This window comes from Giraffa tippelskirchi, chromosome 2 (genome assembly GCF_054371585.1).
Source record: "Giraffa tippelskirchi isolate mGirTip1 chromosome 2, T2T-mGirTip1v1.2.pri, whole genome shotgun sequence".
Classification (NCBI taxonomy): Eukaryota; Metazoa; Chordata; class Mammalia; order Artiodactyla; family Giraffidae; genus Giraffa; species Giraffa tippelskirchi.
In genome coordinates, this window is record NC_137276.1 from 115,978,567 (window position 1) to 115,993,655 (window position 15,089).

General features: G+C 38.4%; 1 protein-coding gene across 12 annotated transcripts in view; it reads right to left on the bottom strand.

The window, feature by feature from the left end:
- Positions 1-15,089, bottom strand: part of TTC13 (tetratricopeptide repeat domain 13) — a 97,330-nt gene that overhangs the window by 29,698 nt on the left and 52,543 nt on the right. For 4 of the 12 annotated variants that reach the window (XM_081574405.1, XM_081574404.1, XM_081574394.1 and 1 more), the window contains exons 5-11: positions 14,361-14,426; positions 12,734-12,826; positions 9,884-10,000; positions 8,805-8,915; positions 3,336-3,418; positions 2,015-2,156; positions 1,536-1,710 (exon numbers count right to left, since the gene is read on the bottom strand). In XM_081574405.1, coding sequence (XP_081430531.1) covers positions 1,536-1,710; positions 2,015-2,156; positions 3,336-3,418; positions 8,805-8,915; positions 9,884-10,000; positions 12,734-12,826; positions 14,361-14,426 — 787 coding nt within the window. The remainder of the gene's footprint in view (positions 1-1,535; positions 1,711-2,014; positions 2,157-3,335; positions 3,419-8,804; positions 8,916-9,883; positions 10,001-12,733; positions 12,827-14,360; positions 14,427-15,089) is intronic. The other 8 variants (XM_081574396.1, XM_081574395.1, XM_081574398.1 and 5 more) reach the window with 5 other exon arrangements.

Sequence of the window (15,089 nt, forward strand, 5' to 3'; positions counted from 1 at the left end):
ACCCAATCTGTACGAAGTACAAATACTTCATAACAAACTGTTATTTAATTACAAGAATTCTAAGTGGAAACTCCAAATTGTAGTAAGTCACTATTATATGATAATGGAGGTAGCCTTCTGCTGACTTAAGTTATTACCAGGGGCAAATACAAACCAGTCCATCTGGGTCCACTTTGCCTATATTTTAACCACCTTTCCATAAGCAATACGAAAGATCTCACTATTCAATTCCAGAGCCTAGGAATGCAAGTTCAGTGTTAGACAAAGCCTGGTTGCTTGTCAACGGATAGATGTACTGACTATGTATGCAATTTCATCAACTGACTGACCAACTGCTGCTTATCTCTAGGGAAGCAGTGTAGAAAGAACCAGGAAATGGAGTGCCTCCATCTTCAGTCTATAGCTCACAAGTCCAAGTTCTCCTAAACCAGGAAAAAAGAGGGAATTATAACTTAGAGTAAAGAGCTGTGCTGTCCAAAAGGTAGTCCCTAGCAGCTGGCTACTGAGAACTTGAGATGTGGCTGAGAAATTGAACTTTAAATTTTACTTAATTAGAAACTTAAACTTAAAACTGATGCTTTATTCAATTATTAGAAAATGCAGTATGTTTGGAATAACTTGCATATATCAGTCTACTTTTCTAATTTTAAATTTTATTAAATCTAAATTCAGACCAAGTATTTCTAATGAAAATTTAGCATCCAAATTGAGATGAACTATAAGTGTAATATATACCGTATTCAAAGATTAGTACAAAGAAATGTAAAACAGCCAATAAATAGTGTTTTCATAATAATAATAATATGCTGAACTTATATTGTAGAGGTATTGAGTTAAATAAGACAATATATTATTAAAATGAATTCCACCTGTTTGTTTTTACTTTTTTAACATGGCTACTAGAAATTTAAAATTACGTACATGGCTTGCAATTTTTTCACTTGGACAGTACTATAATAGAGGGCTAATGAAAAAGGAAAGAGAAGAAATAAAAGTAAATGTCTGGGCTTTATATGAAAAATAAAAATGTCTATGTATAGCAGAAAAAGGGTAAGACTCAAAGATTTGCTTTCTTTTTCATCTCAATTTAAATTCTCCAAAATATGTGAGAATTCTGATATGAAAGAATGACAGATCAAAGATACTAAGTTCTTATTTAACAGTGAAAACTTTAAAAAAGATTACTTGCTTGTCATTCCTATATTTTTGGTTGAGATGTGACAAGACAAGGATACCCAGATGACTGTCATATTTAGTTCAAAATACATTGTTTTGGCATAAGTAAAATTTTTTAATTTTAGAAAGAAAAAATGTGAGGAAGAGGCAAAAAAAAAAAAGAACAACCAAGACTGGCCTTTAGGAGATATGGGCTCTCTCTAGTCCAGATACCACAACTAACCAGAGGGTGGCTGGGGGCAAGTCACCCAGCTTCCCTGAGACTCAACTGCCTAATAGGTAACATCAGAGACAAGCAGTATGATTCCTGCAGCTCTAAGCACTCATAGAGTCAATGACTCTGCAGCTGTTGGACTTACCTCGGAGATACTTCACTTTAAGGTACTCTGGGCTGGCCTTTTGGCCTGGGAGAGGGTCATTTAGCATAACTTTAGTTTGCGCTTTTATCCCTTCATAAAACTGTCCCATTGCCACATGGCTGAGTCCTTTCATGTACTGGCACACCTCATTATATGGCTCCAGCTGCAGACATCGCTGAGGCATTGAAGGAGAAAAGACTGTATTAGAATCCATACAGTTTAGGAACCTTTAAAGTGCTTTACTGTTTAATCTGGACTTATAAACTGGAATTAGGAAAGTTTTCCCTCCAGGTTAAATCAGACCAAATACATACTCTGTAAATCAGTCTGTTGGTCAAGGCAATGGTTCTTTCCTCTTTCCTTTTGTTGAAGTCTAAGCACTATTCTTGCCTACCCCACCGACTCCATTCATTCCATGAAACTTTGTAGAAGAAGAATACAAATTGCAGTTTCAGTGCTTCTCTCTTATGGATGCTCACCTTGAAGTTCTTAAGGGCTTCATGTAAGCTGCCATGGTGATAAAGCATCATTCCGCGGAGCTGGAGGGTCTGCACATGATTTTGGTTGAGCAACAGAGCCTTCTGAAAGCTCTCAGTGGCTGCTTCAAAATTGCCCAGTTCCCTAGGTATTTAACAACAGTGATGAACACAATACAGGCACACAACATACAGAATTAAGTTACCCTCAGAATTATGATCCAATCTATAAATAAGATACTTTAATGTGGGTGTTTGCTTTTTTATTTTACCCAATTCATAGGTTTAAAATTTATTTTTCCTGTTGTTTAAGTTACTTCAGTTAAAATCTAATAAATCATTATCTAATTTAAATTTTGAAATAAGAAGTATATTTTAGAATTGTGGTCATTTCAGAGTGAAAATTGTTATTACTGACCAGCCTTGCCTTATTTTGTATATTAAAAATTTTATAAATAATAGAAGCTTTAAAATATCCCAGGTCAATTTTATATAAACAATAAATACATAATATATATATATATAACACCCACTTACATTTATACAGCACTTTACTATTTGCTAGGTGTTTCCAGATCTGTTTTCAACTTATATTTCCAACAATTCCATGGGACAGGACAGATAAATACCATCCCTTAAACCTAGAATGAATCCAAACATACTTTCTCCAAGTCAGTATAAGAGAGTTTTTCTAACTATGGAATCAGATAAATAAGCTCTTGAATTAAATCCTTTTTGAGTAAGGCACCTAACACTTTCACAGATTTCTGTCACTATCTTTCTCTTTCCTAACATTTATAGTACCTATATACAGGTCAGAATGCTAAAGAAAATTTTTAAACCAAAAGTCAGAATAGCTTTGATGGTCAGAGTAATGCATGTAGTAAGGAAGCCAAGCATTGCTGCTTGTTCCTGATGCAACATACTTGCAACATTTCCATCCCGCAATTCTAGGATCTTTAAACAGATTCTAGTGATGTGGGTGTTAACCTTAGTTACTGCCTAAAAAAGGCAGTATCATCTGTAACTCAACACCTCAGAATGCCATTATTCAAAGCAACTACGTTTGAAGGACTAATGTTTTCTAGGCCAATATATACAGACCAAGGTTATTTTAAGGCACAGTAACATGCATTATGGTATCCTCTTACCCATGGTTTTTTCTATGCCCAGAGAAGATCTCAACAAGTATGTGAGCACCTATGTGATTTAGAACAACCATCTCTCTTGGTTAAGAAACACACTTTTAAAAACAGATCCCTATTACAAGAGGCTACCCACTATACACCCACCCTCCTACCTTGACTATTAGTGCTTTACTCACCTGTAGGCCTGTCCCAGGCTTTTATATGCATCAATAAAATCAACTTTCTGCTTCAGAGCTTCTTTGAAGGATTCAATAGCTTCCTATAAAAAGAACACAGAAAATTACTTCATTTGCTTAACTGTTAAAATTGAGTTTCTCTCAAATTACTAAAGGACTAATACAGTATATATAAAATACATGGTCTCTGAGTGATTTTTTCAGAATAGGAGGACTTAAAGAGATGTAGAAACCACAATAAACTATGAGTCAGGAGGATTTAATTTCAATAGTAAACAAATACACTACTATGAACAACAACAGAGCCTTAAGTTTCTCCTTTCAAAATGGGAAAACAGCTTCTGTTTTTCATTAGGACTTTGACTACCAATAACACCCTGATTTTAATATCATTACTTAATAAAAACTCTATGGAACAAAAGTAAGCCTAACAGCTACATGAAATAATCTAAAATGATCACAACTGGCAGCATTTGAAATTAAACCAACAAGAGAGACAAAAAAGCAAGCCCAACATGAAATTATTGATAAAACAAGAAAAAAGGTTCCCAGGATAGCTATTGAAGGATTCCCATGATCTACAGGGAAAAGAAAGCATAAAAATAAAAGAGAAATCTTCAAGTTCGGGGGGAGGGGGGGGATGGCTCCTGCCAGCACAGCTCCAGGAGGCACTAAGTTTCCAGAACTGCACATACTATGCTCTTGGGGGGAGCCCTGGCTGCAAAGGGACTCTCTGTGGAAACTGGTGATAAAACATGCCCCTGTTTCAAAATAAACATCCTAGGCTTACACTGGGTATTCAATGTTCTTTTCATTATGATGTTATTTATTATAATAAAAAATTACACAGATATTTCACATATTTCCCAAGGAGAAGACATATCTTACTTAATGGCTGTAAAATATCACAATCTCTAAGAGCTTTAATGGAGAAAAAAACTTTAAAACCTCTGGGATAGATCATTTCAACCCGATTAGATAATTCATAGCAGAAAATCATTAGAGATATCAAATGCCTTGTACATGGTAGGCACTCAATAAATATTTAATGCCCTGGTAGGCACACAAAATAGTTTCGCAAAAGTTATACAATATTGAGTCTTTTCAGAAAGCCATTCATCCCCTGCTTCTTGATTTTCTCAGGGGAGGCCAGCAGGGCAAGAGGCTGGCTTTGAAACTCTTCAAAGGCAATACTGAGGACAAAACCTCCTCATTAAGGAATCTCACTGAATAGCTACTGTTTGGGAGACAGATGAAAAAGGGTAATTTTTTAACATTGAAGAAATGTTAAAGACCACTGTTAATTAGGCTACCTGCTGTGACATAGTCTTGATCTTTCAGGATTTTTACAACTGCATTTTTAATTCAACAAACATTATTGAGCGCCTACTATGTGCCAGGGACAGCAGGAGGTAAGGGGACATGAAGATGGGCAGGTCATTATGTCTGTTCTCTAAGAACTTGCAGTATCATTAGAAAGCCAAATATGTTACCAGGTTACTAGAATACAAACTAAGAGCTACAACAGAGATATGAGTAAAAGTCTCTGGGAAAAAAAGAGAAAGAAACAACTGACTGAGCCTGGGAGAGCAGAAAAGGCTACAGGGAGGAGGTGACAACTGAGCTGGGTCTTAAAGCACGAGGAGTTTGGTAAAGAAAGACGGCATCTTGGACAGGGGAGGTGGTACCACAGAGGGGCACAGAGCACTCGCTGACGCAGGGAAAGTCAGAGGGGCAGGGGTGCAGGGTGCACGGGTAGGAGTGGGGGAAAGGGAAAGCGGAGGCCAGAAGGGAGGGCCTCTGCCATGCTCCGCAGCCTGGGTGTTGCCCTGAAGCAACAAGGACTGAGGGCTGTGAGGAGGGGGGACACCTCACAAAGTTTACTCTTCAGAGAGATGAGAATTGCTGGCAAAAACAGAAAAGACACGCTGGATAAGTGGGAGGATGGAACCCAGGTAAGAGGCGGCTGTAGTGGTCCAGGCAAGAGATAATGAAAGCTCAGACTGAGACAGTGTCTCTGAGGAGAGAAAAGAAGGGTCGAATTCAGGAGAGATTTTTTTAAAAGGCACACTAAGACAGAATGTGGTGGCTATCTGGGGATGAGGGAGAGGAGCGGGCAGGAAGAGCTTAGGCTGGGAGCCTGGGTGGAAGGCAGGGCTTAACCATCGTGAGGAAGTATAGGAAGACAGACAGCCGTGGGGCGGGGGAGGGTGTGAGTCCACTGGGATGTGTGAAGTCTGGAGCATTTGTGGACGTCTACTGGAGATGCCCAGGGGACATCTGCTGCCCACTGCACTTACAGCATGCTTGGACGCCACAGTTCTTCAAAGTCTGATTTCTCTTCAGCTTTTAAGAGTCTTTGGTTTCGGGGTTCCTGTCTAATCACTGCACAGCTCTCTACCTCATTCTGCCAAAGAGGGGACATAGCAGAATCAAGATTTGAAGCCATTGGGAACAAAGAAACTACGTTTGTTGAACTATCTCTAAGCACGTGAACTGGCTCTGAAGTCGTCTGCAGAGCAAATACAATCATCACCATTTAAGTCGCCATCTTCCTTACTAGCTGGGAGGCGGCCATCACACCCTGGGACTGTTCAGCATAACTGAACAGAACCATAACAGGTAACCCTCAAAGTAAAGACTTATAAAAATGTGTGTTCAGAATATACCATTTTTGAAACATCCTTACAAAATGAGTAGAATTCAACAGAAAAGTTTCTGCTGTTTTTATTACCTAGGAATATCCAAAATGTCTGATATATCTACTGAATTGGACAACCATGAAATTTGTCATGTAATATACCCTAATATATTTCTAATGTTATTATATCATAAATTAAATAAGCAACCGTCCACTTAATTTCAGGACTATTAACCTGGAGAAACCACCCTTAGGATACAAAGATAGCTCAGATTCGTTGGTCCATTTAATACTTTGCCTCTACAGTTAACAAGAAAAAGACAGGTATCTAAACTAGGTTCATTAATTTAATTAAGGCATTTCACCACTCAGTTTTCCAATCTCTGTAACGGGGACACCCTCTGCTCCTTCTATACATCATGGGGATGCCGTTGGGATGAATGAGACAATACGTAAACACTCTGACTTCCTCGGACAGCAGATCTACAAAATGCAAAAAGAAAGTTCCCATCTATTATACACATCACTGCTGTGTTGGTGAGCGTGGTGAAAAGGAGGAAAGACCAAATCATGTGGTGAGACTGGTTCACTGAGGGGCTTCTAATACTCAGAGAATGAAAGCACTGTTTCTAGGTTTTCATCAGGTAGATGTGAAATAAACCAAACTGAATTTTAGTCCATGTTCAGTTTCTATTCAGTGTTTCTATTACCAGTCTTTTCTGAAAAAATTCTTTTTGAAATAACACAAAGGGCCCTTCTTGCCTACATTCCTAAATGTGGCTTAAAAGTGAAATCAATTGTTTACATTTGTTTACTTTAAAAAAATATTTTTACCCTCTCAGTACTGATAATTGGCATTTTTTTCTATTTCAAATTTCTTTCTCCTTCATGTGATACTCAAGGGATAGATTCTGAACACAGTATTGTAATTCTGAATTTTTTAATTGAAGGTGACTTGAAGGTGAAGAGAATATGAGAGGAATAGAGGGCAGAGACAAAATAAACTGGAAGAAATCATCTGGCAGCTGCTCAAAGCACATTTTAAATAGCTCAAAGCCTGTATTGCCTGTCTGAATCCTGAGGGGAACAGAAAGGGTCCTTATTAGGACCACCTCTACACACTTGCAAAAATGGAGATGAAGTATATGAAATAAGATTTGCAAAATTAATTCCTTCAAGTTTGGTTTTTAATGGATGGGAGTTATTTTTTTTAGAGTCTATAAGACTTAGATTAAATTCTCACATGGAAAATAATCTATAATACCAGATTCATGTTTACAGTTTATAAAGGACTTTCACACATTTTATTTTATGTAATTCTCACTTCCACTTCAAGAGACACAGAGTAGCATCATCTCTACCTGATAAATGTGGATAGAAAGGCTGAAAGAATTGAAGCAGCATGTCCAGCAGGGCAGATAATAAGATTCAGAGCAAGAGCTCGGAGCATGACCTTCCAATTCAACACTCTGCCTTTGAAATTTACCCCACTGATACTTATTGAGCACCTACTATGTGACAGGCACCATCTGTAACATGGAGGATTTACAACTCATGGCCTTTTAAAAGGTAAACCTTCTCCCCACCCTCCAAGTGAGTGTGTTTATGTGTGTATCAGATCCTCAGAGCTATTTTCAATGATAACATCCATGTATTCTTCTCTGCTACATGCTACTGAAGCTCTTCCCACCTTCCAAAGTTCAGGTTAAGTGCAACCTACTCTGACTTCTCTGCCTCCTGGTCAGAATGAGTGTCTTCACCTAGCCGGGCAGACTGTCTGTGGCTCTCAGGCCAGCCTGTCTTCAATAGGGCAGTTTGGACGTGGCAGGTCTGGGATGAGGGCCAGAGCTCCACCCTCAGCTGTGTTTCTGCCCCTCCCCCTGGCAAGAGCGAAGCTGCTGCAGGACAGGATCCAGGAACAGACATGGAGAAGGCAGAGTCCCAGCCAGAGGAGGGGCGGGTAGCTGGTGGTGACTTTCAGCCCCACTCAGCTGAGACAGAGCATCTCCTTTGTCCCTTGACTCCTCCTCCAGACAGCAGTCTTCAAGCAACAGTGCTGGGACCCCTCCCGCAGCCCCCAGAGCACACCCAGGCAGTCTGGCCACTCCTGACCTGAATGCAGCAGCATCTCCTGGTCAGTCCCTATCCCTACCCTCTTCAGCCACCGCCACGTCAGCAACCATTTCCTTAGTACAGATTGAGTCTCAACTCTCTATTTCCCCCGAATGTAGACTTCAGAGCTCCTCCGGGCCTACTAGCTAAAGTCAAAATGCTCAGCAGAGTGCTCTCAACTTTCCAGGACTCCCTTTCCGGGGGCCCAGCCCCATCTCCTCACAAGCGTGGGTGTGTCTCCCAGGTCATTACTCACACTTTCCTCTCAGCCTCAGAGTCCTTCTTCCCAACTCTGCTCTGCTTTCCAACTCAAGATGATGTCCACTTATTCTCTGGACCTTCTTAACTCCTGAGTTCAAATGAGAGCCTCTCACCATGGCTTCCAAAGCGTGTTGCTGATATTACTTTCTTTGGTTTATTCACCAGGTGATAAATCATACGTGGAGAAAGGCTTTGTAAACTGTGTCTGTCCAAGTGTAAAGCATTATTTCTCCCTTATAACCTTTCATCCTCTCCCCTTCTGCACCTTCCTCCAAGTACGTATCAGACAGTAGGAGCTCAATAAGTTTGTTGATTCAAACTACTTTCTAAAATAAACCAACTGGACATGTGAGATGTCATTTTAAAACCTGTCAAACTAAACCCCGGCTCAATTCCTCCCACCATGAGGGAGAACTAGTATCACTGTAGGTACACATATTGCACAGCACTTTCACCTTCAGAAGTCCTCTGTGAAAGAAAGTTAAACCTTTGTATAGCATAGCTATGGGCTGGTTTTTGTTCAGTTCTAAGGACTGCTGAAAGTCTTCGTGGGCTGTTGCATAGTCCTACAAAAAGGAGAATGAAAAAAAAAATAAAGTAGTATTCGTTAGACATTGGACATGTCCTACTTTTGATTGATAGAGGAAAAAAAAAAATCTCAATTTATTCTGTGCCCTTTCTGGCTTTCAAGGAAACATTTCATGACTACAAATATTAGAAGCATGCTTACACTGTTGAAAGAGTTGATTTTAATTGATGAGAGAAACTCACAAACGTTTAATTTAAGCATACCATCTCAACCACAAAAGAATATTATTTTAAATACTATTAAAGTCATAATCTGCTATAGATACTTTACAAATTATTTTAGTACTAACATTTCATTATTTTGAAGTCTAAAATAATTATAATATAGATCAACCTTAAAATGTGTTATACTGAGGTTTTTTTAAATCTATTTTCTATTTTTTTAAATCTATTTTCTATTTTTGCAATAGAAAATTGTAATTGAAATGACTGTAAACCAACAAAAATAGCTATGGCAATTATAAATACCACTCATGATAAAAGGTAATCTTGCTAGATTGAGAAGCTACAGTCTGGAAAGCCACATTAGTTCAAGTGATGATTCTTGGGCTGTGATACCCAAAGAAATTCAAATTGTACCCCTAAGTTTAATGATCACATTGATAACATGCACACCTGCTTCTCTATGCTGACACTTCCAAGAAAAGTTAAGGTATAATCTGTAAACCAAATTTATCTTCTTTGTTTCTCACTCTTTCTTTTTTCCCCTAGCCCAGAATTAGTTACTGATGACAGTTCAAGCAAGAAAATGTGTTTCTAGTACTTAATATTTCTCTACTGGGTTCAATTTCAGCTACAGAAAATGCTTTCATAATTGTCTTATAGCACGAACTATTAATCTACAGCCCCAAACCCAAATCTATCAAATAGTAGCTTTCTGAAGTAGAAGGAAAGCTGAAATTTTTACCACCATCAAAGAACACGTTTCAAGGCAAAAATAATTCACCTCTGATATGAAGTACAGGGTCCCGCGATGTCTGTACAGCCGTGCTGAGGGCTGAAGCTGAATAGCTTTAGTGAGATCATTCACTGCTTCATTAATTCGTCCCAGAGGGGACAGAATCTATAAACCCAAAAATGTAATTAGGGGAGAAAAGTATCAGTGATTGCCCCTACAACTGCCAATGCTTTTGACTTTTCAAGTCTACTTCACCACCCCACACTTATAATGTGACTCTCTCAGCAGCCTAGAACCCTTGACTCCACGTACTGTGCAGTGAGATTCAAAATCAACAGCTGAGGGGCTGCCGACCTTGTCCAGTCAAGGGGATGCTGAAGAACTGTGACCATGGCAATTGCCTTGTCACTGTTTCATGTTCTATGTCATAATACATGTTGCTTTTCTTGAAGTGTGACCATTTTTCCCCAACCTATCATTTACCTTTCGGAACAAAATTTGGCATGTCAGATTAATCTGAAAGTTAACTCTAAGCCATTAAAATAGAGGAACTGATCAACACAGACTGGAGTCCCCCATGGTAGCTAGCTATACCATCTGTGGTATTAAGTGCTGAATGGCAATTTCTGGGATTCCAGGCGTTGTGTAAGTCCTCCGATGTGAACAACTCTCAACTCATCAGCTATGATGAGGTAGTGAAAAAACATCTGCAGGCCTGTTCTGAATGCTCTTTTGATCCAGCAATCAGCTGTGTTCAGGCAACAATGACAACACAGAAGACAGTTCAGAATGCAAAATTTCACCCAAAAGACGTAAAATAATCCAAAATGGGTATCAGTTTCATGCAATCAAGCTCAAGCAATTCATCTGGAACAAATGTTCTTAAATTAGGGTTAAATTTGTTCTTATAACAGGTCATTTCCATCAAGTTTTACTAACTGGTTTCTTCCTCTGCAGGAACTTAAAAACCAGCAAGAGAGAAGATTGAGGCAGGCATACCACTAGTAGCAAGAGAAACAGCTCAGAGCGAGGAAAGAAATGGAATATGTGCCCTTAGAATTCAAGAAGCATAGTGGTCTAGGGTTGTATTTTGGAAGGAAAAATATCCCAACCTAGTATATTAGTATTAACATAACTGAATTATTGCACCCCAGCACAAAAATCAATATGCATAATAATGACCAGAGTAACTAAAAAAGGTTAAACTACATTCACTAAATATAGACGATATCAGAAAGTATAAAAGTGAAAAGTTTCTCATAAAACAATTTCTGACATAAACAAATAGTATACTGTAATTTAGCTGGAAAAATCACTATATCATGATATTATTGCCTAATAATGCCAGAAAAGGGGGATATTACTATATATTTTTAAGATCACTGGAAATCAGTTTTCTGATTACCAATATCATTCTGGGTACACAATTAGCTTTTTATTAGATAAACAAATTTTTCAAAGCTGCCAAATCAGTCTTCTAAGTGCACTTAATTAAATTCATGCTTTACCATAACATTTTAGCAGAGCATCAGCGTGATGCGGGGAAAAACCCAGCACCCACTCCCTGGAGCAGAGCATCACCAAGTGAGATGCCCAACGCTCACCCTAAAAACCAACAGGCCTCTCATGCAGCAGCGAACAGATTACAGTCATTCAACCCTTAGGGGAGCAATCCAAAAGAGACAAGAGATCATGAATTCTTTCATTATTTGAGAAAGAATTTCTTTCAGAAAGCCAAATCCCCAATAAAACAAAAAAACTCATTTTAAGAAACTGAACTGTAATTTAACACACTATAATTTTGAGAACAAAAACATCACAAGTGCAGTTTTAAAAATACTAAAAGATTTAGCTTTCCCTTTGCTTGTTAAGCTTTCTCCCTCAAAAGAGGGAGGAAGAGTCATTTGTCCCTTTAGTCCAGCTACGAAATCCCACCAGATCAGATAATTAAAAGTTAAGTTCTATTCAGATTGAAAATATTAACATAAATTCTAAAGCTCTTAATATGGCTAAATGTGCAATAAAATAAATACAATATGAAACTTGGATAGTTTACTAGTGTTTAATGAAAATGCTAAAATGGACAGGTTTCATTTAAAAACATTAAAAAGGGTGCCTTGGCACACAGCCCTTTCTCTGGCCTGAACACCCTTCTCCACTTGGTTCCCCAGAACATGGTTCCTACGCAGCTCCAGCATCACCTCCTCAGCAAGGCCTCTGCAGATATTGCCAACACCTGTCCCCTTGCCAATCTGTCCCAGGGATCCAGCAGACAACGTTTTTCTGCTCCTGAACAAGCACCCACTCCTGTGGTGTCCACTGTCACACATATTACCTGGAATTGTCTCCACCTTGAGTCCTAAGTTCCGGTTATGGTCACCCTTACCTAGTCTACATCTCTATGTAGATAGGTGTATCTCATAAGAATTAGATACAAGTGAGCACGCACACATACACAAACATGCTTCGAAAGGCTATAGACTTCATTTGACCATACTGTCATACTGTTTTGCCAAATAAAGTATGTCATATGTCATATTTTTCAATGAACATGGACAGTGGTGGTACACATCATAACTATTTTTAATACTAAATGTTACTATTACATGTTAAATCAGGAAAGATGTAACATGTTAAATCAGGAAAGATTTAACATGTTAAATCAGGAAAGATTTAACATGTCAGGAAAGATTTAACATGTTAAATCAGGAAAGAATATCACTCAGCCCATAGTTTTCTAGTAATTTCAACTGTTTAAATGCATTATGTACCTATGGAGGAAAACACAATAGGTATACGGGAGGCTTAAAATTTATCAGCAATAAAATAAAAGGAAAAAAAAATCTGAGATTTTTTAAAATCCAGTAACAACAGAGGGAAAAAGAAAACCACACTCACTTCTGCTCGCTGCTCAAATACCTCTGGACGATCTGGTTCCAAGGTAATTACTCGGCTCAGTTCGAACAGAGCAAGCTCAGCATTCTTAACGTCCTTGAAAAGGCATTAGCTCAGTATGAGATACACTGTTACTCAAAACCAGTTTGAACAGACTTTCTGAAAAAACTAATAATTTAGTAATGACATAACTATTTATTTAGAAATAAACAGGAACTTAGCTTCTATGTAAGAGATCTGCCAAGTTAAATAAGCTATAATCATTTAACTCGCTCAGGTCTACCTACCCATGTTGGACTTGGCTACCTAGCACAAATTCCACAGGTGGCAAGATGTTTTCTCAATTTAACCTATTTAAACACTACATCAGCCAATTTCAAGGGATGAGCATGTGGATACCAGTGTGCAAAATGATGCTGACTAGTGGCAATGTGGGAACAGAGGAGCCAAATTAGTGTCAGTCAAAACCCCTCCAGGCCTATACACCTACTCCTAGAGAAGCCTAGGTAAGCCTGTTCTCTTTAAAATTTACACATTACTTTCATATCAAAAATACATGAGGATGTTACTTTTACATTAAAAGTACATTAAAGATACAAGCAAATTTCAGATATAAAATGAAAAGAGATGAGAATGAGGAAGAAGCAGTTTATCTCTGACCTTTACTAGGGCAACTTTGATCATTTACTGATGCCCTGAACCTAAGTAGGGCTATTTACTGATGCTCTGAATGTAACACTGCTTCCTTCCTAAACATCTTCCGTTATTTCCAAATCTGTGTTCCTGTGCAGTCTACTTTCTCATGTCTCAGAAGTATACAATATTATACAAGATTTCTCCAATAGGCCAGCAGGCAATTAGGACAATTGTTTTTTAATTCACAAAAATACAAAGTGACATTTCTCCCTCAAAGCATAATTTCATTTGAATATTTTTAATATAAGAGAAAAAAATTCATGTATAATGTTCAAGACTGAAAATTTGGACATCTGACCTAGACCACTTCATTATTCACTATATAATCTCAGGAAAGTCTTCATTTTTACACCAAAGTGCCTTTGTTTGACCAAAAAATATACTTCTTATAACCTTCTTCCCACACTCCTCAAAGAAATAAGTGGAATAAGGCTCTAAAGATATATCTATCTAAGAAAGTATAATATATAACAAATTTTAAAAAATTTATTTTTTATAATATTTTACAAAAAAACTTCTGTTCTTCTATTCGAGCTTTAAAAATTGAAAGATTCTAAGTACTGTAAACTGTTGATACCCAGTCTCTCTCTTACACCAATGAGTATTTCTCAGGGATTCTGTCAAGGTCTCATGCTTTTCTTGGCTTATGTTCAGTTCATCATGAACTAAAGTTTAGGCTGGCAAAGGCTGTCCTTTTGGAATAGAAAGTTAGGTGAAATTGACCTCAGAAGACCTGGGCAGAAATTCCCAGCCCTCTACTTTCCAGCCACTTAATCCTGAGGAAGTCCCCTATGGCCACTGTCTCATCTGTGAACTGGGATAACACCACTGCGTGTCCCATCAGAGCTCAGAGAGCAGGGAGGGGCTCCCTGGAAACCCTGGTCTGAGTCCAGTCATGTAGACACTATGGCAAGTGTGACTATTCCATACTCACATGTAGTCCCTTCTTTCCATAGGCTATCCCTCGGCCATAAATTGCACTAACCAGATCAGGCTCCTCCTAGTCAGACCAAAACAGAAACACGTCAAAAACTATAAACAAAACAAAACAAATCAGTTTCTGCTTAAAGCACGTTAATGCTGCAAATGACAGCTCTATGTTATGCTACCATCACTCGTGTCAATCAATACACAGTCCCTGACCAAAAGAGTCTACATTTTTAAAGCTCATTTGAATGAGACACGAATAAGAGTTTTACATTTTAAAACACTAAAAAAATAAAACCAATATTACTGAGCTTTGTGCTAGTCTCTTTCACACAGTCATCTTCAAATATAATCTTCTCAACAACTCTATATTGGCAGCACCAGCAGTCACAGCCCAGAGAGAAAATGGATGCTCAGAGAAACAGAGACAGGAGTAATGGACTGGGTGACGCCTCTTCCTGGTTCATCTGTTTTCAAATAGTCATGAAATAATCTGAGAAGGAAAGAACCCATCAGCACCAGCTCAGTGAGGAACAAGAGATGAGTTGGCTCCACAATCTATCAGGTATTAATATAATACAATCCTTTATTCTAATGGCTCAGAATAAGAACCAGACCTTTCTTGCAACCTGCTCCCATGTGCACTGGATAAAACGCCTCTCAGGCCCAAGGACAGAGCATCTGCCGCCCTTCCATCAAGTCCCATACGCTGGCCAGCAGTATGAACTGCCTCACT